The 25,934-nt window shown below is 41.7% G+C and overlaps 1 protein-coding gene and 1 pseudogene across 4 annotated transcripts in view; one reads left to right on the top strand and one right to left on the bottom strand.

The window, feature by feature from the left end:
• Cdk5rap2 (CDK5 regulatory subunit associated protein 2) overlaps positions 1 to 25,934 on the top strand; it is a 181,016-nt gene that overhangs the window by 64,713 nt on the left and 90,369 nt on the right. For all 4 annotated transcript variants that reach the window (XM_077797085.1, XM_077797084.1, XM_026408635.2 and 1 more), the window contains 2 exons: positions 21,241 to 21,396; positions 25,182 to 25,325. In XM_077797085.1, coding sequence (XP_077653211.1) covers positions 21,241 to 21,396; positions 25,182 to 25,325 — 300 coding nt within the window. The remainder of the gene's footprint in view (positions 1 to 21,240; positions 21,397 to 25,181; positions 25,326 to 25,934) is intronic.
• Positions 7,140 to 7,383, bottom strand: LOC113196639 (dolichyl-diphosphooligosaccharide--protein glycosyltransferase subunit TMEM258 pseudogene; annotated as a pseudogene).

Genomic DNA, 25,934 nt, shown 5'->3' with positions numbered 1-25,934 from the left:
CCTCCCACCTGTCTTCCCTATTTAGTGGTGGTCTTCCCATGCTCTTCTTCCCTATCCCATTTTGAGTCACCCCCTTACATCAGAGAAGACATTCGGCATTTGTTTTTTAGGGATTGGCTAACTTCACTTAGCATAATCTGCCCTAATGCCATCATCCATTTGCCTGCAAATGCCATGATTTTATTATTTTTTAGTGCTGAGTAATATTCCATTGTGTATAAATGTCACATTTTTGTAATCCATTCATCTATTGAAGGGCATCTAGGTTGGTTCCACATTCTAGCTATTGTGAATTGTGCTGCTATAAACATTGATGTGGCCGTGTCCCTGTAGTATGCTCTTCTTTGATCTTTTGGGTATAGTCCGAGAAGGGGAATAGCTGGGTCAAATGGTGGTTCCGTTCCCAGCTTTCCAAGGAACCTCCATACTGCTTTCCAAATTGGCCGCACCAATTTGTAGTCCCACCAGCAATGTATGGGTGTACCTTTTCCCCGAATCCTCGCCAGCACTTGTTGTTGTTTGACTTCATAATGGCTGGAGATGGCTGCTTTTTCTTGCATTGGTTAACTCCAGGTCCAAGTAGTGGGACCCGTCATTGCCAGCCCTGCTGGGATCACAGGACGGAGGACTCTCACACTCCACTACCCCGCGGTCTTCCTGTCAGGATGGCGGACAGGTGAGGTACTAAGAAGCCCAGTGTGGGTCACATGCCATCTGCTTTGACAGGAGTGTGTGTGTGTGCACATGTGTACACCTTCATTGGCAGCCTCTCTAGAGCCACATGTTTGGAGGCACGCGAGCAGGCACCTAGAAAGTAGTACTTGGTTGCAACGCCCTGGGCCGGACAAAGCAACAGCTGTGCACGCTGAGTGCTTCCCTCAGGTCCGCACTCCTGGGGCTCAGAGCTTCCTGGCTTCTCAGCAAGTCCTACACATGTGTCTGACAGGATGATTTGGGAGGGTGTTCTTCATTTTGCATATATATATATTGCATCCCAATGGTATGTCTGCTTCACTTCTGGTTATAGTCTAAGAATTTGGCTGTGTTCATTTCATGAGAATGTTTTGCATCAGACTGTAGGGTGTAGATTCTGGGGAGACTTGTTGGGGTGCCAGTATCGCTTCCTGGTGAAGGATAGGCACAGGTGGAGCATAACCCTGTAGCCTTGCATATCTCATCAGCTGTTTCTGTTTACTAGGCTCTTTAATTAATTAACCTGAGTGCCTCCCACTTGCCAGCTGCTACTGGTGTTGCTTTTGGTTTGAAACAATGGGACAACAACCCAGTCCTCTTAGTGGCCTCTCCTTCTTCCCTGGCAAAGCAAAGCGATCATTTATACATTTGGCAGCATTGGATCCATTGAACAGGCCCTCTCCTGGCTGTGGGCACAATTCTACAACAGAGATGGGGACACACTGCCCTGGGAGCACAGAGAAAGGAAGTGGCTTATAGGACCAGAGAGGGTTCCTGAGGATTGTAACTTTAGAATTGGTTCTGAAGTTTGAGCTGAAGGTCAACAAGTAGGTGCCGCTAAAGGGGGATTTTGTACTGAAGGCAGAGGAACAGAATATGATTTGTTTGGAGAAGAGGAATTTGGGGCTGTAATGAAGGGCAGTGGCCTCTAGGGCCCTGACTGGAGATTACCTGGAGGAAAGTTGGCCTTCAGAGGGCCTGGGATAAAGAGCTTGGGAGCTTGGACCTGACCTAGATTGTGGAGCCCCGAGGAGGGGAATTAAGCAGAAGACTGACAGGATTAGACTTGCAGTTTAGAAGGACCTGTGGTCTGGATGGCCAGAGGGTGATTGATGAGGGACAGCTGGGAGATGAGGAAATGAGACGATGGAACAGCTCTTTCCCGGACCTGTTAGCCAGGTCTGAGAGGCCAGAGTGCCGAGGAGGAGGGCAGGAACCTAGCCCTGCACAGCTGTGGCTCCTCGCGCTGGGGCACATTCACAGTTCCCCTGTGAGGACTCCCGTGCCCAGCTTTGGGTCTCATGTGCTGCCTGGAACTTTACCGCGTCCCACAGGCAGGGTGAGGAAAACACTGGTAAGAAGACGTCCAAAGCACAGTGTTGCTCTCAGGCCACAGTCAGCCCCGTTTTCAACACTTTCTTTAGTCAAGGAAACTGCTATTCAGTGATGGAAGTGCAGCAGGCAAGATCTCTAGTTGTTGGTCGCACCTTGTAGTTTATAGATGTTCTATTTTCTCGTGTGGCCCACAACCTTGTTTTTGGGCCAGAGAATACTATTTCCATTTTAGAGATTCATCTGAGCCTCATAACTTCAGTGGCTTGACCATGGTTTATATATGTGACACGGACCCAGGAGTTTGCCTAAGATGTCATGTCATGGCAGTGGCGAGCCACCAGTTAAGAACCCTGTGCTTTTGGAAGAAAGGAATTTTACATATTTAGCAGACCAGCAAATTATGCTCTTAAGAAAACCAACTTGATATATTCTGATTATTTGAAGCCTTGAAAATTGTAATTTGTTCTTTTCTCTGTTTCAGAAACATTTGTGAAGGTTTACAGAAGGTTGTAAAATTCAATGCAATTACAAATAAAGGACTCAGGGTCAAGGAAAAAACAGCTGCATGGCGAAACAGCAGCATGGAGCAAAGAGGGAACTTAAAGTTCAGCTGGTAGCTCCTGGCAGGGAGAGTAAAAAGGGAAATTCTGTCACAAGGTTGCCAGTGCCTGTAAGAAGACCATGTGAAGATGATTTCACTGCCACTGGGCCTGAAGGAGGAATCGCCTCTGCGCTGGTGTGAGGAGGACTGCGGTGTGCAGAGCCCTCCGCAGCCCCCATTCCAGCAGACAGCTCTGCACACGGCACCGAGCTTGTGCACATTGAGATCTCAGTTCCTGGGACTGTATCTAGCTGTTTATTTCCCGTTATTCTCTTTCTTGGACAAGAGCTTCAAAATCAGTTGGAAATACTGCAGCCAGGTTTACAGATGAGGCCTGACTTCAGGTCTGCATAGAGGACCATATTGGGTGGTTCTAGTTTCTGTGAAAGTCCATAAATTCTTTTGGTTGTGATCAAACTATCCTTAGCTCACGCCAAAAGCATTTGTTGCCAGTCTCATTGTGCCAGGTCTTAGGCATTTTGGGGGAGATAGTGCTTTTGCTGGAAGCACAGTTTGGATGAGAGGCAGATGGCTTACTGAGCCTGATCATGCATGAACAGGAGGAGTTGGGCCAGGGGGTTGGTCCTCATGCCTGCAATTGCAGCAACCCAGTGCCAGTTGGCTCAGTATGGTCCTGAGGGAGATGTGCAGTTTGTTCAGTGCAATTCTTTGTAATGGCACAGGCACATCATTAGGCCTTATGAGTGCACACTTTCGCTTTTACTTTATAATGAGATAGGTTGAAAAGTGAGGCTCTCAGATACGTCCCTTGTATTGTGCTATACCTCCTTGTGCCAGAGGATCCATATTGCTTTAAGGAAATTCAGAAGACCTTTGCAAACAAACAAAACCCCTGTATTCGCAATTCATTGTGCTCACGGTGGTGTTGAAGTGTCCTAGCCTCTGTGGCCTGTGATGGCGATGCTGCTGGGATTTTCTCTTCCTATTCTCTCATCTCTAACTTTCACACGTTATTTGGCCCCAGAGACTTAGGACGCTTTCTCCTTTTAGCCCAGCTTGTGTGTATACCTGAGTGTGTGTGTTTGGTGAAGGGTGAGAGAGAGCTCTTTATTTCAGATTTGCTGTCTCTGGCTCGGGCACTCAGTATTCTATGGTGAGGAGGAGGAGCGAGGCATCATCGTCTTGTCTTTGTTTTTCTGCCTTTCTGCACTGCAGCCTGTGTGAGGCCTCGGCTGAGATGGCATCCCCAGACGTCTCGTAATGCTCCCCTCTGTTACAGGGCCTGTCAACTGCTGTCCTGTGCCTTAGTATCTGGGCACTTGGCTCCATGGGATGCATTTGCTAGTTGAAGCCCCCAATCTAATTAAAGTTGTACCTGCACCCAGCTGGCTGATCCCATGTGCTTTCATGGAGTGGTTTAACTTCAGGAGGTTCAGCCCGAACTCCTCTAGTTCTCATGCTTCTCATTGTTGGATGGCTCCAAAGGAGATTGGGATGGCATTTAGTACATCTCTTGGAGAAACATGATCAAAACATGGTGGCTTTGGAGACAATGTCTCAGGTGGTTGATTAGGGCCAAGAACACAGAGCTGTGGTGGTGTGATTTTACCAGGCTCAGACTCTCTCCTGTTATTTTTAAAATCAGGTGTGAAGATCTTAAGTTGGCATCCTTGTAGAATTATGTGCAGTTTAAATGAACTGTGTTGGAGGAAGTTCTGTTCCTGACAATTCTAGTTTCTTAAAAGAGCCTGAACACAGAGACTAGAGTCACGCTTGATTTGAGTCCTGGCTCTATCACTCACACACAGTTTGCCTCTCTGAGCCATGGCATCCATTTCTTATCAGAAGAACAGGGATTAGTTGATAGGGTATAGCCCTTAGCATAATACCTGGCACACCATAAATGATCAATAAATGGAGAGATGAAGCAATGTTAGTAGGTTTCTTTGGAGTAGTGGAAGTCAGTGTGGTCTAGGGTTGGAACTGCAGCTTCACTTAGAGGTGCTTAACCTCTATGCCAGCTACTTAACCTCTTAAAATGAACATTTACTCCCCTAAAATATAGTTGATTTTAATCTATCTTAGCATTAAACAAATGAGGAATAAAATTTAACATGTGATCCTGGTATAGAGAAGTAGATGCTCAGCTTGGTCAGATTTCTTCTTTGCTGTTTTCCTGCTGTTAATATTGTTGCAGGTGCTGACTTGGGACTTTGAATGACAAACCACTGCCCGCAAGAATCTACTGGACACTGTTGATTAACAAATGTGGTCTGCCCTTTACCAATCAAGTCACCAAGCTAGAGACATTTTCTCCTTGCTCAACAGTAACCTCTGCACTGAAGAAAGTGCTTGTCTGTTTCTGTCTAGCCCGTTGATCCCACCAGGAAGAGGGTCAGAATGTTCTTGGATTGAGAAACTTTGGAGTGTCTTGGTGGCTCATGCATGAGGCTGCTGTGACTTTAAAAGTCTGTCCCCAACAGTTTTCCTGAGGAATTGCCATAATCTCTATGAGGGCACAGACAGGGAGACCTTTTCTTATCGCTCCTTATTTTCTTGTTTCTGTGCCAGGCTCTGTCCTGAGCACTGGGAGAACTGGACTGAAATCAAATATGCTATTCTCTGAAGGTACCTAGTGGGGAAATGTAATAGAAATGCATGTAGCATGGTGAGTGCTGATAATAGGATGGAGTAAATGCTTTGGGAACTCTGAGATTGGGACTGTGGAGGAGGAAGGCTTCAGGGAGGAGGTGGATTTGAGTGGAGACTCAAGGATAAGGAGCTGTTTTCCCAAGGGACTGGGAGGTGGAAATGCATCCCTGGTAGAGGGAAGGGCTGTGCCAAGGCTTGGGGCATGAATAAGCCTGGCACTTGGGGAAGAGGAGGTGGGGCTGGAGGAGGGGGCCCTGGACCTCGGGTGCATGCTGCGGGTGGGCTTTTAGAAAGGTGTGGTGTTCTGTCTGGTGCTGACCCCACTGGGCCTGCCCCGTTTGAATTCCTGCTGCTTTGTTTCTTCTTCCCAGGAGTTCTGGGGAGTGCTGCCTTGAGCCCGGCTCTGAACTTCTGTAATCTGCACAGGTGGCCCCAGTTAGATGGGGGTGGTTGCCAGCTCTCCATGGCAGGACTTTCACTCCAGTGGCTTCCATTGTGTGTGTGTGTTTTCTTTTATTAAAGCATATTAATTCTTTGTTCATATAAACTTTTATGGAGAAAAAAACCTGAAAGTGGAGCTGTGCAGGCTGAAGTGGGGGGGAGGCCTGGCATCCTTTGCTCTCCCTTTGTGACTGCTTCGTCCACAGCAATGGGGCTCCACAGAACGTGGTTTGAACACCAGGTCTTGAACTAATTCTGGAAATTCTTCTCACATCACCAAGTACCTATACCTCATTAAGATCTTGGAGAAATTTCCTTTGTATATTTAAAGGTAACCACTGAGCACTTTGACAGGCTTTCTCACAGTGCAACCTGATAAGGTAGAAATTTGATGGATGAGAACCTTCTCATTCTCCATCTGGCCAGAGATAAAACTGACTAGCTGGCTGGAGAAGGAAGTGTGATGGCCTGGCTTTTCATTTCTAATGCAATTCTAAGATTGTAGGGATATTTTATTTTTCAAATAATCCACTTTTTAAAAACCAGACATGCTGTAAGAGAGTCCTGATATGCAAAGGCAGCTCTCAGCTCAGTGTTGGCCCCGAGAGCACCTATGAATCTTCAAGGAAAATCGCCTATTAGTGTAGAAATTCACACCTGTCATTCAGTGACCTCATGCAGATCTTGCTGTGGCAGTTCTTGCTGTAAAGCAGGGTGGGTGTCTGATGCAGGATAGGGGTTTTCAAACTTTTTCTAGTAGCTCTTGTTCATAAGCAAATAAAACAGGTGCATCCAAGGGGCTCTGTAGATTTCTTAGGCATTAAAACAAAGTGTGAATTTGTGTCCTCTTCCCCTTGCCAGCTGAATCAATTTCTAGTAGGGGGTTCCCTGGAACATGTAGTTGGGTGATTCTGCTAGCCAGTGACGTTTGGGTATTCCTGATCTTTGGATTTCTTGGGCTCCATTTGAAATACCACTGGAGTGATAAAAAAGAATACATAACAGGTTTCATTTTTATTTTTTAATTTTTATTACATGTGTTAATTGTGCAAATTAATGGAATTCATGGTGATATATTCATGCTTGTGTACATCATGCATTGATCTACCATTGATTCACTGTGTCTACCCAGCTGCTTTTACTTGTCTCTACCCTCACCTTTTCTTTCACATTCTTTAATAATCCTTTTACTTCCAGATCAAGATTTTATTCTTTAGTTTCTTCATATGAGAGTTAGCATGTGGTATTTCGAATGACAGGGTTTTATTCTTTATGGCTGAGTAATACTCCATTGTGTACTTGTATAATTTTTTCTTTTTCTTTTTGTCACACATCTGCCTATATTTGAGCAGTAGGTGGGACACTTCTAGCAACAGTAAAAAAAAATTAATTTACAAAAGCAGGGATTTAGTGAAGTGGAATTTGGTGGAGGGATTTGGTGGTTACCCTTGGGAGCTCACACGTAGATGCCGACCCAGAGAAGGAGGAAGAGGACTCCATAGCCCATAAAGAGTGAGGCCACCAAGGAGATGGGGAGCTCTTTGTAGATATCCCATGTGTACTTGGTGGGGGTAACCTCGTAAACAAAGAACCAGGAGGTGAAGAACATGCCAGTAGCCAGAAGCACCACAGTCAGATGGGGGAAGACGGCTGGCTTTACTGGGCTGGTGTAGCTGTCTGCTCATGGCCTCAAGCTCCATTTTGCCCCGCACACAGTAATCTGCCGCTCTGCCACCGGAAGAACAATATTTTCTTTATCCATGCATTTGTTGACAGGTACCTAGGCTGATTACGTACTTTGGATATTGTGAGTAGCGCAGTGATAAACATGGACGTGCAGGTATCTTTTTTTATGCTGACTTCTTTTCTTTTGGATGCATAGTTAGACATGGGATATCTAGATCATATGGTTGTTCTCTTTTTAGTTTTTAAAAATTGTAAAAATTAGCACATATTAATTACACAAAGTAATGAATGGGTTTCGTTGTGACATTTTTATAATGCGTGTGACCTACTTTGATCACATTCACCCTCCCTGTTGCCTTCTTTGACCCTGCTTCCCTCTCCTCCGACCTCTTTTCCCTTTCTCCAGAGCCTCCTTCTACTTTCGTGTCCTCTTTTGTGCCCCTCTAGATTCCACAGATGAAAGAAAGCGTGCAGTGCTTGCTTTGAGTCTGGCTTATTAACATGATGCTCTTCAGTTTCATCCATTTGCCTGCAAGTGATATGGTTTTGTTTTCCATTATGACTGAATAACACTCCATTATGTAATGGTACCACACTTTCCTTATCCTTTCATCCATTGATAGCATCTAGTAGGTTTATTATATAACTTGCCTATTGTAGGTAGTGCCTTGATAAACATGGATTTGCAAATATCTCTATAGTACACTGATTTCAGTTCCTTCTAGTATATGCCCGGGTGTGTGGCTGGATCATATGGTAAATCTATTTTTTAGTTTTCTGAGAAACCTCCATACTGTTTTCCGTGGTGGCTATGCTGATTTACATTCTCAGCAACAGTGTGTTAAGTGGTCCTTTTTATCCTCATCCTCACCAGCATTTGCTGGTTTTTTTTGATAACAGCTGTTCTAATTGAGGTGAGATGGAATCTCATTGTAGTTTTAATTTGTTTCCCTGATGGCTAATCATTTTGAACATTTTTTTCATGTTATTTATTGACTATTTGTACTTCTTTTGGGAAGTGTCTATTCAGATCATTTCCCCACTTTTGAAGTTGAATTACTTTTTTGTTGTCCTTTTTTGGAGTTCTTTATATATCCTGGATATTAATCCTCTGTCATTTGAATAGCTGGCAAAGGTTTCCTCCATCCTGTGGGCTGTCTCCTCTCCGGTTTCCTAGCTGTGCAGAGGCTTTCTATTCTGGGGGAATTCTGTTTGTTAGTTTTTGCTTTTGTTTCCTGTGCTTTTGGAGTCCTATCCAGGAAATTGCTGTCTCTGCCAGTATCTTCAACTGTTTCCTCTAGGAATTTCAGAGTGTTAAATGTTACATTAAGGTCTTTGATCCATTTTAAGTTGAATTTCTTTTTATGCAGCATAAGGGGCTGAGTTTCAGTCTTCTGCATGTGGACTTCCAGTTTTCCCAGCACCATTTGTTGAAGAGGCTGTCCTTTCTTCAATGTACATTTGGGCGTCTAAGTCAAAAATCACATGGCTGCAGATGCATGGATTTATTTCTGGGTCCTCTGTTCTGTTCCATTGGTGTGTCTGTTTTTATGCTAATACCATACTGTTTTGTTACTATGGTCCTATAGTGTGTCTTGAAATCTGGTACTGTGCCTTTAGCTCTATTTTTTTTTTTTTTTTTGCTCAAGTTTGTTTTGGCTATTTAGGGGTTTTTTGTGCTTCCATGAATTTTAGGATTTTTTTCCTAGTTCTCTGAAGAATGTCATTTGTATGTTGATGGTATTTGCATTGAAACAGTAGCTTGCTTTGGGAAGTATGGGCATTGATTATATCAATTTCTCTGGTCCATGAACATGGGAGATCATTTCACCCTACAGTGTCTTCTTCAGTCTCTGTCTTCAGGATTTTGCAGTTTTCGTTGTAGAGGTCTTTTACTTCCTTGGTTAAGTGTACTCCTAAGTATTTTATTATTTTTTTGTGACTCCTGTGAATCGGATTGTTTTTGTGATTTCTTTCTCAGCAAATTCATTATTGGTGTATAGAAAAGCTACTGATTTTTGTGCATTGATTTGTATCCTGTTACTTTGCTAAATTTATCAGTTCTAATGGTCGTTTGGTGAAATTTTCAGGTTTTTCTCTGTACAGAATCTCATCGTCTGTATGCCTTTTATTTCTTTCTCTTGCTTAATTTCCCTGGCTAAAATTCCTAATACTATATTGAATAAGAGTAGAGAGCACACTTGCCTTGTTCCTGATCCTAGAGGAAGTGCTTTCAGTTTTCTCCCATGTAGTACGGTGTTGGCTGTGGGTCTGTCATATACAGCCTTCATTATGTTGAGTTCTGATCACTCTGTAAGTAATTTATGTGGGGCTTTTATCATGAAGGGATGTTGAATTTTATCAACTGCTTTTTCTGCATCTGTGGAGATGATCATATGATTTATATTGTTTATTTATGGGATATATTGTTTATTGATTTGGGTATGTTGAACCATTCTTGAATCCCTAGAATTAAACCAACTTCATCAAGGCATCTGATCTTTTCGATGTGCTGTTGAATTTGATTTGCTAGTATTTTGTTGAGAATTTTGTGACCCCAGACACCGTGGTCTATTCTTTTTATTGTGTCCTTGTCAGATTTTGGTACCAGGACAATGCTGGCCTTGTAAATGAGCTGTTTAAAAGTTTGGCAAAATTCAGCAGTAAAGTCATCTGATCTTGGACTTGTCTTTGTTGAGAGACTTTAATTTTATTTGCTTTCATTATTTGTTTTTGGTTGTTAGGGTTTAGGTATTAGGTGTCCTTGAAAAGCTCCTGTATTAATTCAAGTGTATTCAGAGGTAGAATAATTAGATTGTAACCTAATCAGACCATCCTAGTTTGAGTGGACTGACTGGGTGGTAACCAAAGGCTGGTGGGGCATGGATGGAGGAGGAGTGTCACCGGGGGTGTGCCTTAGAAGGGTGTGTATAAATACAGTTTCCATGTATTTATATAATTTCCAAAACTTCTCTTGCTGTTGATTTCTAGTTTGATTCCATTGTGATAAAAAAGGTACATGATATGATTTCAGTTTTTTTTAATTCTTAAGGCTTGTTTTGTACCTTAATTATGGTCTGTTCCAGAGAAAGTTTCTCGCACTGATGAAAAGAATGTGTTTTTGCAGCTGTTAGATGATATGTTCTGTAAATGTCTGTTAAATCAGCCTTGCTTGGTGTAGTAATCTTGGTTGGCAGTTCTTTTCTTTGAGGACTTGAAATACATCATTCAGTACCTCCTGACCTGTAAGGTTGATGCTGAGAAATCTGTTGTTAGTCTAATTGGGTTGCCCTGGAATGTGCAGATTTAAAAACTGCAGATTTAAAAATTCCTTCTTATTCTTATACTTTTTTTTTTTTGGTACTAACGATTTAACCCAGGGGTGCTCACTCACTGAGCCACGTCCCCAGACCTTTTTTTTTTATATTTTATTAAGAGATGGGGTCTTCCTGAGTGGCTAAGTACTTTGCTAAGTTGCTGAGGCTGGCTTTGAAATAGCAATTCTCCTGTGTCAGCCTCCCAGTCTGCTGGGATTACAGGCATGCGCCACGATGCCTGGCTGTCTTATACTCTTGACAGTTTGACTCTAACATGGTGTGTGGTGAGGATCTTTTCTGGTCATGTCTATGTGAGGTTCTCTAGGCCTCCTGTACCTAGATCCCTTGGCATTCCCGAGATAGGGAAGGTTTCCGCTGTCATTTCATTGAGTAGGTTTTCTGTGGCCTTAACCATCATTTCTTCCCCTTTGGGTATCCTAATGATGCAGGTGTTTGATTTTTTTTAACGTTGTCCCAAAGATTTTGAATGTTCTCTTTATTCTTTCTTATATATTTTTTAATTTATGTCTGTCTGAATGTGTGATTTTTAAAAGACCTGTCTTCAAGCTTTGATAGTTTTCCTTCTACTTGATGTAGTCTGTTGTTGAGACTTTCAACTGAATTTTTGAGTTCTTCATTTCTAAGATTTCTGATTGGTTCTTTTTCAGAATCTTTATCTCTGCTGAATTTCTCATTCATATCCTGCATTACTTTTCTAAATTCATTTAACTGTTTATCCATGTTCTTGTGGATCTCTTCAAGTTTTTAAGAATCATTCTTTTGGGTTTTTTATCTGACATTTCAGACATTTTGATAACTTTGGAGTCTGTTATTAGAGAGTTCTGATCTTTTGGAGGGTAGACTGGGTTTTAAATTCTTGTTCTACCACTTTTTACCTGATATTTAGCTTAAGTGGCTTGAACTGTTTGAACGGCAGCACTCTGATTGACAAAATGGGTATGATCAGAATTCCTGCTTCTTAGGGTTGTTGTTGAGTTGAATGAGGTCCTGGGTAACTGTGCCCTGCACTCTTCTGAGTGCTGTAGAGTTTTGTAGATCAAAGTGGTGGATGGTATTTTGGGAGGATGTTGGCCAGGGCCAGACTAATCAGGGAGGGCTTTGTGTAAGAGATGGCCACTTGGGCTTGGGTCTTGAACATGGTATGCCACCAAGTGTAATTGGTGAGAATGTTACGACATTTTTACCAGGTGGAGGGGACTGGGTGGATATAGGCAGAGCCTGGAAAGTGTGTGATTAAGTGGCCAGGGGAGGGGGCTGGTTGTAGATAAGGCTGGAGCCACTGCAGGAGTCTGGAAGGAGCTGCCTGCAATGAGGGCTTTGTTCTGCAATTGATTTGGAGTCATTGAAGGGTTCTGAGCAGAAGGATGATCAGAGGTCTATAAGATTTGGCCGGATAAACCCAGAGACAGGGAGACCAGTGAGGAAGCCGCTGTGGTGCCCCAGGGAGCTGCTGTATGAAGAAGGCAGTGGCAGCTGGGTGCAGGGAGAAGAGGGGCTGAGTGAGCGAGGGGAAGGGATGCTCTTGTCTCCTAGTGGCTACAGCGTCTACCCTTCTTCCACTTGGATCCCTCATGAAGAGGAGAGTTACTAATCAGATTATTCAGAGTCCAGGGTATTCACTGGGCTGTCCTTATTAATGAAGGTGCAGTGTTCATTGTACATTCAGGAAGAACCCAAGTCCTGGATTTGCTTGCTTTTCTCTTCAGGCCTAGGAGGCTGCACCTGGTATGGCAGGCTGACTCCCTCACTCCTCAGTGTTCGTCTGTCTTTATCCACTTGCCTAAGAGGACCGGGCAGCTCCATTAAGCGCACGCGCCCCTCTGGGAACAGTAACAATGACAGCAATACCTTGGATCTTAAATTTCCTAAGAAAGTTCAGCTTTGGATTTGGAATTGTCGGAGTTGTACTTCGACTCCCCTTCTGCTCTTGCTTCTTTGTACAGCCCCTTTGGGAACTCTGGGGTGGAAGGAGGGGTGACAGGTCAGGTTTGAGGCTCTTGGCCATGAAGAGCTCTAAATGCTCACTCTTTATTTCTCCTGTGCTCTCTACCCAGGGTGTGCTGTACCCTGAGGTTTGGGTGACCCGCTGGATGATAAGGTGTGTGAGAGAGGGCGAGACAAGTGCTGGACCCTGCGGCCATCAGAGGAAACCAGGGAGGGGAGAGAGGGACGAGACAGCATGGTTTGCTCCGCCTCAGCCTCTGTGCTGGGCACCTGTCCTGCATTCCCCATTTAACTAACCTTCAAAGGAGCCCACATCATTATCATTTCTGGAAAGGACATACTCATAAAAATTTAATTTCTCTATCTGTGGTCACACAGCTGATTAGCCTAGAGCCACGATGCAAGGCAAGGTCTTTTTGTCTTCACAACCCAGGAATATTGAAGTAGGTTTGGGGAAAAAACCCAAGATTATCAATTTTCAGTTCTGATTGTTTTGCTCAGGCAAGACATACTGTCTCCATGCCTCCCCAAAACATTTATTATAACTCCATGGGTTGCGGGAACAGGAGCCTGTCGGCGGCTTTGTGTTGCCATGGCAGCCGCTCCTCCTCAAGGCCACCTCTGTGCACACCTCCTCCCTTCCCAGTGGCCTCTCTGCTTTAAGCCTTATCTGACTGCTGTTCATAAGAGGTGCAGCATCCTTGGTCCTGCCTCTTTCATTTGGAGGAGGGCCTTAGTGTCAGTCTGGATATTCCATCAGCCCAAGTCCTTGAGAAATTATAAAATTCGCTTGGGATGTTGGAATTGTTGACCTTGAAAGCCAGGTCACACACTGGTTTTATACTTCCTTTGGTCTTCGCAATAGTGCAGTTGGGTGGAAAGAACACAGAATTTGTGGTCACACTGGTTTGGTTTTGAATTTTAGCATTAGAGATTGTTTGTAAAGCTTTGGCAAAATTTTACCATCTCTGTGAGCTTTAGTTTCCTTTCTGCAAAAGCGGCATTAATAATACCACACAGGCTTTCAGAGAGGTTAGAGTGATTTCATGGAAAAAGCCCTGGCTAAAGCTGGGCTGTTGCTGGTGCTCAGAAAATGGTGGTTTCTATTACCAATGATTTAAAAGAAGAGGTGGTTTATACTTAGGGGTGTATTGAATTTACTCAAGGTTGATGATGTTGTGGGTCCTGTCCCCAGAAGTATGTACATGGACAAACTTGTGTAGGATCTCGGGGTTCAGTCAGTGTACCTCAGATTAAGAACCCTTAATCTTGGGGATGACAGAGCTACATGTCCTTTGTGGAATTCTGGAGCAGGTCATTTTCACACTGTCTTCTGTTATGTTTGGAGGGCATGTGGGAGAAATGTGGTACAAGTGTATATATAGAGGAAGGCACTTAGTCTGGAAAATGGTGTAAATGGACTTAACTGTGCCTGGCAATGGTGTACACTCTCTATAGACTGTGATACCTGGACATTTTAAAATTAGGAGGACAGCTATACTACAAAGCTTTCATAATCAAAATGTCATAGTACTGGCATAAAAATGGATAGTGTCTTCATTAAATGGTACTGGGACAAATGATACTTATATGAAGAATGACATTAGATCTTTGTCTCACACCACATAAAAAAATCAACTTAAAATAGATTAAAAACTTAAATGCAAGACCTGAAACTGTGAAACTAACTAGTAGAGGAAAACTCAAGAGGAAAGGCTCCATAACATTGGTTTGGGCAGTGGCTTTTTGGCTCTTATCCCAAAAGCACTGTAGACAAAAGCAGAAACAGACCAAGGGGACTCAACAAGCTGAAAAGCACATAGCAGGGGACCAGGTAACAGAGTGGACAGACGGCCTGGAGGCTGGGGGAAAGCATCTGAACCCTAAATATACAAGGAATGCCACTCAGTAGCAAGGAAACAACCTGATGAAGAAAGGGGAAGGACTGGAGCAGACTTTTCTCAAATGAAGACATTCAAGTAGCCAACTAGTGTATTAATAAAATGCTCAACATCCTGATCATCACACTGAGACACTCTCACATGCGTTAGAAGGCGGTGACTAAGAAGATGAAAGATAACAGTTGTTGTGAGGATTGGAGGAAAGGAACTCTTGTATGCTGTTGGTAGGAATGTGAATCAGTATGGAGGACAGTTCAGAGGTTCCTCAGAACCAAACATAGGAGTGTCATATGATCCGGTGATCTTGCTTCTGAGTATGTGAGTCTGCACTGGGAAGGGCTGATGTGAGCACCGGGTGGTCCACTTGCATGTTCATCTCAGCGTTATTCACAGTAGTCAAGAGTGTCTTCACCTGATGCATGGATAAGGAAAATGTGGTATATTTTTACAATAGAATAATATTTAGTTACCAAAAAGAATGAAATCCTTTAATTTGTGACAGTATGGATGAAGCTGGAATCTGAGGTGAACCTGCAGGAGTAGAGAGTATCATGGTGGTGACCAAAGACTGTGGCTGGTGAGGAAGGATAGAGGTGTTGACCAAGGGGTCCAGAGTTTCTTAGGAGGAATAAGTTTTCTAGGTCTATTGTACCACATACTAAGCATAATTAATATTTATTTATTAGCATAACTAATTATTACATATTTCAAAGTTGCTGAAAGGACAAATTTTCATTGTCGTTACAAAAAGTACTTGAAGTGATGTATATGCTAATTAGTTGATATAATCATTCCACAATGTATACATATATCAAAACATCACATTTTACTCCCAAATATAATTATTATTTGCCAGACTTAAACAATATAACTAAAATAAAATTTAAAAGAAGGCATGATCTTCGAGGATGGTATGCAGGTTTATTGTGACTTTAAAGAGATATACCTGAAAGGCAATGTTAACATAATATAGATATTCTTCACATCAGTTTTCATCTGGAATTTTCTAAACTCGAGTGCCAGATGAGATCATTTAAATGGACCAGGATCAAGGTATTGGTGGGTGATGCCAGAGACACAAACCTGTGCCATGGTGTCTGGGTGAACTGAGAGGCTTTGGAATCAGAGAGTGGGGTCAGGCAGGTGCTGTTCCTCATTCATGAAATAGAAACAGGGCTGGGGGGTGACTTGGTGGTAGAGTGCTTGCTGAGCATGTGCGAAGCCCTAGGTTCAATCCCTAGCACTGAAATAAAAAAAAAAAAAAAATGAAAGAAAAAAAGAAAGAGAAATCTCATCTACTTAATTCATTTTCTCATTTGTTTATCTAATAAGTATTTAGTTGGTGGTGTTCTGGGTGCTATGTAAGAGATTACCTCAGATCATCTTAAACAATAACTTTCTTATATTTGAGCAGGGCTTAGCTGTGTGATTTTTCTGCTTTCGGTGGTCAGGTCACTCATGGCATTCAGCTGGTGAGGGGGCTGGTCCTGAGGGGCCATGAATCTTTCCTCATGTGTCTGGCGTGTTGTTGGAGATGACTGAAAACTAAGCATAACTGGGGTTGTCAGCTGTGGCACTTGTGTGTGGCTCTTCAACAGAGCAGTGTCAGGGTAGTCGTCATCTTGGAGGACTCACAGGGCTCCAGGAGGCAGGAGTTGGAAGTTACCAGTTTTCTAAGGCCTGGGCCCAGGATCTGGCACAGTGTCACTTCTTCTGTATGCTGGTTGCACCAGTTACTGTGTTGCCTGGATTCAATATGAGGGAACACAGGCTCCACACCTCTCACACGCGCTAGGCAAATATTCTGCCCCTGCTCCAGGCCATTCATTCTTGAGAGATCAAATTTTTGTTAGAGCTGTCCTTGAAAATTTTGTCATCCTTGGCCAGTAAGGACAGTTGATCTGAGGAGAAATTTCAGATATAACATTTTTGAAACAGGGTTGGCAATCAAGGAAATGCAAATTCAAATTCTTGAAGAATCATTATACCAATTATATTATCATTTTACCAATTATATTAGCAAACAGTTAAGAAATGTTCCTGGCCAGGATGTGGTAAGATAAAAACTTACACTTTGGGGTGGGACTAACACATTGCAGCGATACTTTAGCCACTGCCTTTTTGGAAGATAGTTTGTTGGTTTGCAGAAAGAATCCTCAAAACATGTTCTGAGAAATCAAATCAAAATTAATTAAAAACTGTAAAAATAAAAACCCCAAGAAAACATAATAGCACATTGCTGTTTGTTATATGTAAAAGCAAATGGTTGGACATGTGGTGAGTATTCACTAAAGCTAGGAAATCTGAAGGTGACGTGGAGTCTTGCTAAGCAAACCCGCCTCTCTTTCTCTCTGGCTCAAAGGATATCTGAGACAAGGTGGCAGTACTGGGGCACTTCCGTGGACCTCCCTCATCCCAAAACTTAAAAAAAACCAACTTTTTTTGATTTCATGCTCTTAAACTTCCTTTTTTGTTTTTAATTGTACTTTTTATGTCCTCATTATTTAATTGCTGTGTTTTCTTCGTAGGTCATGGTATAATGTAAAAAATAATAAGAAGAAAAAGTCCAAACCAAAATTAAAATTAATTAAAAATTGTGGCTGCAGAAGGACAAGGACTGAAAGGAGCATTCACACTTTGAAAATGGCTTATTTTGTTGGTGTGTGATTGTATTGAGGGAGAACATTTTAACTCTTTAATTTTAGAATTTGCTTGTGCTTTGGTATTACAGTCAGCTCTCTGTATCTGTGGGTTCTACACCCACGGATTCAACCAATCTTGGATAGAAAATGTTTGGGAAAAAAGTTGTACCTGTATTGAAAACATAGAATAATTTGACATTATTCCCAAAACAACGAAGTCTAACAGCTGTTTACATAGCATGTACATTGTATTAGGTTTGGTAGATAGTCCAGAATGATTTGAAGTATACAGGATGATGTATGGTTATATATAAGCACTGTGCTATTTTACATATCAGAGTGTCCACTTTTACTTGAGTGTCCACTTCTGGTATATGTTAGGGGGCCCTGGAACCCCCAGTATAATAATAATAATAAAAAAAACCCTTCTCTACTAGAATTGAATTTCTCTTTACTGTTTATAATTTATGATAGGTTCTTGGTTGAGTTGTTTTGCACTAAATATTTAGGGCAATCACATCATTTTTATCCAAGAAAAGTAATTAACATTTAATTTTTAAAATTTATTTATTTAAAAAAAATATTTTTTAGATGTTGATGGACCTTTATTTTACTCATTTATTTATATGTGGTATTGAGAATCGAACCCAGTGTCTCATACATGCTAGGCAAGTGTACTACTGAGAAACTGATGTGACTCCATTTTTGAGAAACCAGCCTCTACCTCAGAGCAAAGCTTGTCCATGGAAGCGGGCGTGGCCCTTGTCCTTGGAAAAACCCACAGAGCACTCCTAGGTACATACCCACCCTGGTGAGTTGTTTGTCTGCAAATAACAGGAGAGATCTGTGCGCAGGTGTCCCTGACTCTGTCAGGCTAGGTGAGGACCCATAGCAACCCCCTAGCAACCAACGATCAGCATGAGACAGGAAAATACCTGGGATGCCAGATGACCCTCCCAGTAGTTTATGGTGGTTGATAACATGTTGGGAAACCATGTAGTTCAGCACGAACACCCCTCGTGGCTTAAACCAATCAGTTCAAACGAAACCCCCTCTTGTACTAACCAATCACCCTTATCCAACTTGTTCCCGCCAGTGAATGTGCTAATTATGTTTTAGAGTTGTTTTATGATTTTCCCTCGGTGTGTGATGATTTGCTAAGAGATGCTATGATGTATGTGAAGTCCTTGCCTTCCCCAAAGAGTGTATAAAACTGCTGCAAACCCTGGGTTTGGGGCCTCTCAGCGTCACCAGTTGCTGTGTGACCGAGCTAGCTCCCAATAAACACCTCTTTTGCTGCTTACATTATCTTGGTCTCTGGTGGTCTCTTGGGGGTTCTGAACTCTAGCATATCACTACCACTGAGCCACAATCCCAGCCCCAACTTTTTAAATTTAAATAAAAAAAATTAAATTAGCACTTTATTTTTAAAACATTTTCTTTGTTTCTTCCAAACATTTGATAATCCCTGATTTTGAGATATTACTAGCCATTGATGTTTGTTTGCAAAATGGTGATAATCTCATTTCAGTATTCTATTTTTTGTTTATAGCCGAATACTTCTATTAAGAGATAATTATTTTTCATCGTTTATTTAGTTATCTTTAGGTGAAGTTCCTCCAGGAAAGACAAATAAGAGTTTTCTGGAATCCACCAGAGGCTCTTGTGTTAGCTTCCTATTGCTGGTGCAGCAGGTTACCATGAACTTGGTGACTTAGCAATAAAGAGTTAAAATCTTAACAGTTCTGAAGTCAAGTCTGAATGAGGTCTCGCTAAGTAAGGCCGGGTAGGGCTTAGGCTCCTCCTGAGGGCTGCGGGACACTCTGACCTCTTGGTCTTGTCCGGGTTCTAGAGACGCCTGGTTTCTAGTCCCACAACCCCATTTCATCTTCATGGCCAGCAGTCATTGGCGGGGTCTTTTCTGCTTTCTTCTTTCACTTTTAAGGATCCTTGTGGTCCTGTTGCGCCCACCTGGGCAATCCAGGGTAGCATTTCTATTTTAAGGTCAGCTGATATGGAACCTTATTCCATTATCTTTATTTCTTTTGCCATGTGGGAGTTAGGATGTGAACATCTTTGGGAGAAGGGGGCTATTATTCTATCAGATTTATGGAAGGCCTTTTTAAAAAGCATCATAAATTCATGGATTTTTTTTTTTTTTACTCTGGAGAATGAACCGAGAGCCTAGTATAAGCTAGGTGCTCTGCCACTGAGCTACACCCTCAGCCCAGACTTGGATTTTTGATATATGAATTAATTGTAATTATCTTTTTTAAAATTCTAATTTTTCTATTCTTGGACAATAGAATAAGCTTTTTCTAGTTGGTTCCTGAGTTCCTTGGACGGGAATCCTGTAGTCTTGAGAGTGTGCATAAGAATTACCTGGAGGGCTTGTGAAAACACAGATTGGTGGGCCTTCCTACATCAGAGGTTTTGGCTTAATAGATCTGAAGCGGGATCCTGAAGTGGGGATGTTTGATTGTCTCGTGATGCTAATTTTGCTGTTTTAGGGACTTAATTTTGAGAACTTCTGCTTTAAGGAACTCTGGTAGAGATTACAGTCTGGATACCAGGGAGGACACTGATGCTGGCCTTATTCAGTGGAAGGAAGGAAGGAAGTAAAATATAAGTTTACTGAGATTCAAATTTAAATTTAGAGTTACGAGTTTTAGCCTTTAAGTTTGTGTTCATTCTTATGCTTTTTATGAGATTAATAATTACTTATTTAATAAATATATATTATATACATATATCTAACTTCAGCATACTGCTACCAAGATTATGACTTACAACAAGATGAATGAAATAGATTTTTTGCAGCCCCTTTTGTCTTTAGAGTAAAGTATCCCACTGGGGACCCACAAATTACTCTGCATTTAAGTTATTAAAATAATTCCTGTATGTTTGCTTAGCTAATCAACTCAATACCAAATTAGATTGGTTCTTTTGTTTGCACTGTTTTTAGTTTTAGGGGATTTTTATTTTCTTTTTAACATAATTCTGTAAGCATTTAAATGGTTCCAACATCACATCTGTAAAATGAGTTCTAGCCTCTATTTCTGCTCTTCTACCTTGTTCTCTCTCTACCGTATAGGCAACTACCATTTAATTTGTTTTATGGTTAAATAAATGGTAGTATGCTGTCCATACTTATTTCTCTTGGGTTCTCTTCTCTCCCCTCACCCCCACTTAATATATTCTGAGGGTTTCTTTAGGGCAGTATATTTGTAGAGAGAGTTCCATTCCTTTTTCTTTATAGCTCAAGTGTGCCCCATTGTGAGAACACGCCATAGTTGATTCCTCTATTGTGGACACTTGGGTTTTATAGCCTTTTGCTATTATGAATTGTGCTTCAATATTATAAATAGTACATATTTTAAGGTAGTCACGATTGTACTATAAACTATAAACTGCCTTTTTTTTCATTTTTAACTCTATAACATGATCATTTCCCATATTATAGTCTTTATAAATAGTTCCATATTATAAATTCTTTGTAAATAGTATTAAGAAACTTTTTTCCCTTATTATGAAAGTAATACAAGATTACCTAGATTTTAGGAACTCAGAAGAAAAAAGGGTAAAACTGAAAAACACCTCCCTCCCTCCATGTAAGTGCACTGTTAATAATTTTTATATGTTCCCTAAGGACCTTGCAGCATTTGTGTAAACATATCGAAAACAGCATCATGTTGTATATACAGTTTGGAATCCTGGTTTGATATTACTCATAATTGTGCTTTTTCTATTCCATACTGTTTTAATTTTCTCATTATTACTTCTCTGTTGTTGGCTCCAGTTTTTTCTGTTTTTTCAGCATTATAAATAATATTGTGATAAATACAGGTGCACAAACTTTTTCTAAATTTCAGATATTCTTAAAGTTGGCTTTTGTAAGATTCTGAATGAGCAGGAAATACACATTGGTTAAATACATCAATTAGCTTGTTTTCTTATAGTGATAATTTGGCAAGTCCAGTGGTAAGAGATTCTTACCTCAAAATTTTTATCAAATAAATTTCATTTTTTTCTTTTTCTCCTGGTAGGACCTGAGAAATGAAGTTGAAAAATTATGCAATGAAGTCAATGAAAGAGAGAAAGCAGTGGAGAATTGCTACAAGAGTCTTTTAAGTGAAAGCAATAACAAATTGCGTGGTCAAGAGCAAGTAATCAGACATCTGATAGAAAGTGCCAGTCAAAAGGTACTGTAACTTTTTTTTTTCTTTTGTCTTTTAATCTTTTGATTTAGCATGGTTTTAGGAACTGTTTTCTAGAAACTGTTATGATTATAGTTTTCATTGTTCTGTCTCAGAGAACTTTAGATGTCATTTATGTCATTTGAGCCTCAGCCATGAGGAGAGTAAGAGAAACAGGAAGCTCAGAGAGGAGAACAACTTGTCGTGGGTCATCTGATGAGTGGTAGAGCCCTGACCTGTTTTTCTCTAGTGGGTACTTGCTGTTCCTTATTTGGGCCATGCCTCTTCACTACTCTGGACGACTTCTTTAAATGACTCCTTTTGGTCTTGGAATATATTTCTTGGGTAATGTAGTGAATTTTTCAGACTCAACTCAAACTTATAGATAACCATGGGGGGTTGAACATGAGTGTTTAATTCTGCTTCCTACTAAAACCTCACTAAAATAACAGTGAAGGAATAAGAAGGTATAAAACTCACAATAACTAACGAGGACAGTGGGAACAGGTACAATAGCCATTGTGAGTCAGCATGAAAAGTTTGGAGGATAAGTGGGTGGGCAAGTGGGAATTGCAGTAGGATTCAGCATTTGTTACTAGGCTATATACCTTGGGATGAAAAGCCAAGAGAAGCAAGCCGATTTATATCGTGGCCCCAGGAAGGCTTAGTAGGTGCTGGATGCAGTGGTACCTTTGAAATGGGAGATCATGCTGGAATACCAAGCAGTTCTAGGTGACCCTCCTCTTCTCAGCAGCAGCACATGTGTGGAGACCTTAAACCAGATAAACTCTGGCCCTGGGCTACCAGATGCAACTGGGAGCAGGAGTGTGTTTTGGGGATCAGAGTGGGAGGGAGTAGAACAAAGCCCAGAGGTTCCTCTCAGGGGAGAAGTGACATAAGCTGCTGGCAGCTGACATCACACTGGGGACACCATTGACATATCCTTTCCACACTCACAGAGCTCTGAGCACTTTTGTCTATGAAAAGTAGGTAGAGAGCCTGAGTTCATCAGATAGGTGAAAATGTTTGAGAAGAAAGACAAAAAGGCCCAAACAGAACATAGGTGCACAGAGGAGATGGAAACAAGGCAAAGTTGGCCAGCTTTTAAAAATCCCCCAAATTAACACTATAGCCAAGGTATATAGAGCTCAGCGGTAGAGTGCTTGTCTAGCATGAGTGAGGCTCTGGGTTTGATCCCCAGCACCACAAAACACTACCACCAACAAAAATCAACCCACCAAATTATCCCTATTAAATGATTAGATAAGAAATAAAACTGGGATATGATATAAAAGAAATCTAGAAAAGAAGAATGACCTGTTGGAAATTCAAAGTATGATTGTAGATAGAAATCATTTAATAGAAGAGTTAGTTATATTACTTACGAGTTTCTTATGAAAAAAATAGAAGAGTTGGAAAAGTTGGAAGATAAGTCTTCTAGAAAATAGAATCACACCAACAAAAACATGGGCAAAAGGGAGAGAAAAGTTAAGAAAATTAGAGACATGGCTCAAGGGGTCCAAAAATATGGACTAATGGAAGTTCCAGGAGACACAGCAGGGAAAGCTGAGGAGGGAAGATTTCCAAGAAACGGGAGACCATGTCCCAGATTGGAGCCAGGTCTTCTAAATTGCAAGGGCTTGCTCCATTTCTCTCATGGGGAATGAGAGAAAACCCGTACTCCAGGGCAGATCATTGTGAAATTTCAGAACACAGGAATAAAGAGAGAACCTGAAAGGCTTCCAGAAAGAGGAAAATACAGGGCACCTAAAAAGGATGGGCTCAGATGACATCAGAATTCCCAGCAGTACCCGTGGACACTGGAAGACAGAGGAGTACCTCTTTCAGACTTTGAGGAAAATTTATGAGCACTCTGTACTCAACCATGCTGTCAGCAAGTGTAAGCGTGGAAGAAAGGTGTTTTCAGATGTTCAGTTTTGTCTTAAGTTGTCGGCCTCTTGTGTGCTCTTTGCAGAAAGCTCTTGGAGGCTGATTCTGTACAAAGAAGGGAATAACCCAAAAGAAAGAGATGTTGGACCCAAAAAGGAGGAAATCTACTTGGAATGCTGTGAAGGGGAGTCCCAGGGTCACAGCTGAGCTGCCTATGTGGAGAGCTCAGGTTTGGGCTGTTGAGGGCTAGAGTTTTAGTTGGGCTTCTCCAGAAACTAACAAGGAACTGATCAGTTACCTGATGTGTTTGACTTCATTGAGTGAAATTTTCATGTTCTTTTAGAAAGTTTGGAGATAAATTTACATTTAGTATATAATTTAATTTTATGGATTACGTAAACAAATAGAATAAAATAATTATTAATTCCAAGAAAGCAAAGAATTGAACATGAATGGAAATGTAATCATGGAGTGCTGTACACTGAGCCATATTTGTGTGGCTATGATAATATAAATGTGGGGTGCATGCCTGAAATCCTAGCGGCTTGGGAGGCTGAGGCTATTTCTAAATAAAATATAAAAAAGGGCTGTGGATGTGGCTTGATGTGAGGCACCCCTGGGTTCAATCCCTGGTATAGATGATGATGATGATGATGATGATATAACTAAAGATATAATTGAGATGCAGATGATGTAAGAGCTAAATTTTTAAACTTCTATGATAGGAACCTATAGATACAATCAGAACTTAAGAAATCAAGAATGTGAAGGTAAAGAATGTAATCTAGAAATGTGGAAATAAATAGGAGAAGGAGATGAGGAGTTGCAGGTGTTTTTCTTTCTGGGTGTGGGGCTTCAAGACGAGAAGTGGGGAGGTCAGGGATTGCTGTTTTCCAGTTAAGCCTTATAGTGCTGTTTGAGTGTGAAACTACATGTGTATAATTGGACTTAAAAAATGAAAGTGGAAAGTGTGATTCAAGCACAGCTGTGTTAAGGCAATTCTAGAAAGTCATTGCTCATTGTTTGATTCTTCCTAGTACAGTTCAATGGTTTCTTATGAAGACTTGCCTCTGTTTCTTTCTTTGCATTCACCTACTGTCTCTGTTTGGCATGATAAATTAGTTCTGCTAGAGGCTTAGGAGCAAGATATGGTTTCTTCCCTTAATTTCCCGCAGGGAAAGAACAGAGCCCTAGTTTGGAGCCACCAGTCTTTAAATGCTTGGTAATAGGTTCTGTGCTTGAACTTGGCCAAAGACCAGAGTAATGTCCTATCCAGTTGTTGGATTCAGGTCTCCTGAAGGAGTCAGGGAGAGGAATTTATTGTGTGTCGCCAAGAAAGAGCCTTTTGTGTGTGGCCAGACTCTACTGCCATATTTGTAGTTTTGGTTTTTTTTTCTTCCCAAAAGTCAGATCTCCTTGTGGATATGGTCAGCTTAAGTTTTGTCAAAATTTATTATGTTTCAAGATAGACTTGGCTGGATTTTAATATACAAGTCCTCTGTTCACCCAGTAGGCTGGCAGGATAGGAAGCAGACCCGGGATCACACCCGAGCGGGGCAGGCCCAGGACTGGGACTGTTTCTCTTGGGACAGAGCCTGGACGTTTTCTTCTACACCTGCTAAAGGACACTCACTGTGGTGGCAAGCCTGAAGGTTCCTAGCCCCTGGTGCCATCCTCAGCTCTGCCTTGCCGCCAGTCTGCTTTTCTCCAAGTTGTAATAACGTGGAAATGGAGTTGCATTACGGTTTTATAATTGTCTAATATTTTGAAATGATGGAAATTATTTAGGGGACATGTGAGTATCATGACAAAATAAAAAATCTTCCCCTACAGGGTTTAGGACAATCTCTTAATATTTTTTCTTGATGAAAACTTTCTTATGATTTGTTTCATTTCCTTAGAAATTCAATGAAAAAGATTTGGAAGCAGTACAGCAGAACCGGTATTTAATGACTGCCGAGGATCTTGAGTTCAGGAGCGAAGGCTTAATAACAGAAAAGTGCTCTTCTCAACAGTCACCAGGCAGCAAGCTCATCTTCTCTCAGGTAAGCTTGACTGAAATTGGATGTTCACATGCGAATGTATTCATATTCTCTTCTGAAACGTATTTGATAACTCCTCGGATCTAGCGATCCTCAGATGTCTTCTTGCTGGTTATTGAGCTTATGACAGGCAGGACAGGGGGTTCTCTGTCTAGCCACCCTCAGATTAGCATTCTCTAGCTGAGCGTTTGTATTTGCCCTGCACACAAGACCGAGAATTGGCAGCTTGTTAAGAGAGGAGCCTTGCATTTGCTCTATTGGGGTCACCTCAAGAACTGTGTGGTCCCAGACGTCTGGGGGAGTCTTCTGTTGAAATGCATGTGAAGAGGCCCCAGCAGGTGGACCACTCTTATTTAGCCCCAGATTATTTCAGGTCTCATTTTTTTCCATCTCCAGTAGCAGCATTTGTTACAGATTCCTGCAGATACCCTCTGTGTGCCTCTCTACCTGGGGGGCTTTTCCATCCCTGTTCACCTGCTAACTCCTGAGGGATCCTGCAAGTGTTGCCCTTCTATCTCCCTCCCTGTGGGCCCTGCTGAGAGGGGAGCCTCCTCTCTCTGGCCCACAGCCCTGTCCAGGCCCTTGCATTGTGGCACGTGCTCCTCATGTAGA

This window comes from Urocitellus parryii, chromosome 4, assembly GCF_045843805.1.
Source record: "Urocitellus parryii isolate mUroPar1 chromosome 4, mUroPar1.hap1, whole genome shotgun sequence".
NCBI classification, from domain to species: domain Eukaryota; kingdom Metazoa; phylum Chordata; class Mammalia; order Rodentia; family Sciuridae; genus Urocitellus; species Urocitellus parryii.
Note: the sequence above shows the minus strand (reverse complement) of the source record. Positions and strands in the feature narration are given on the sequence as shown.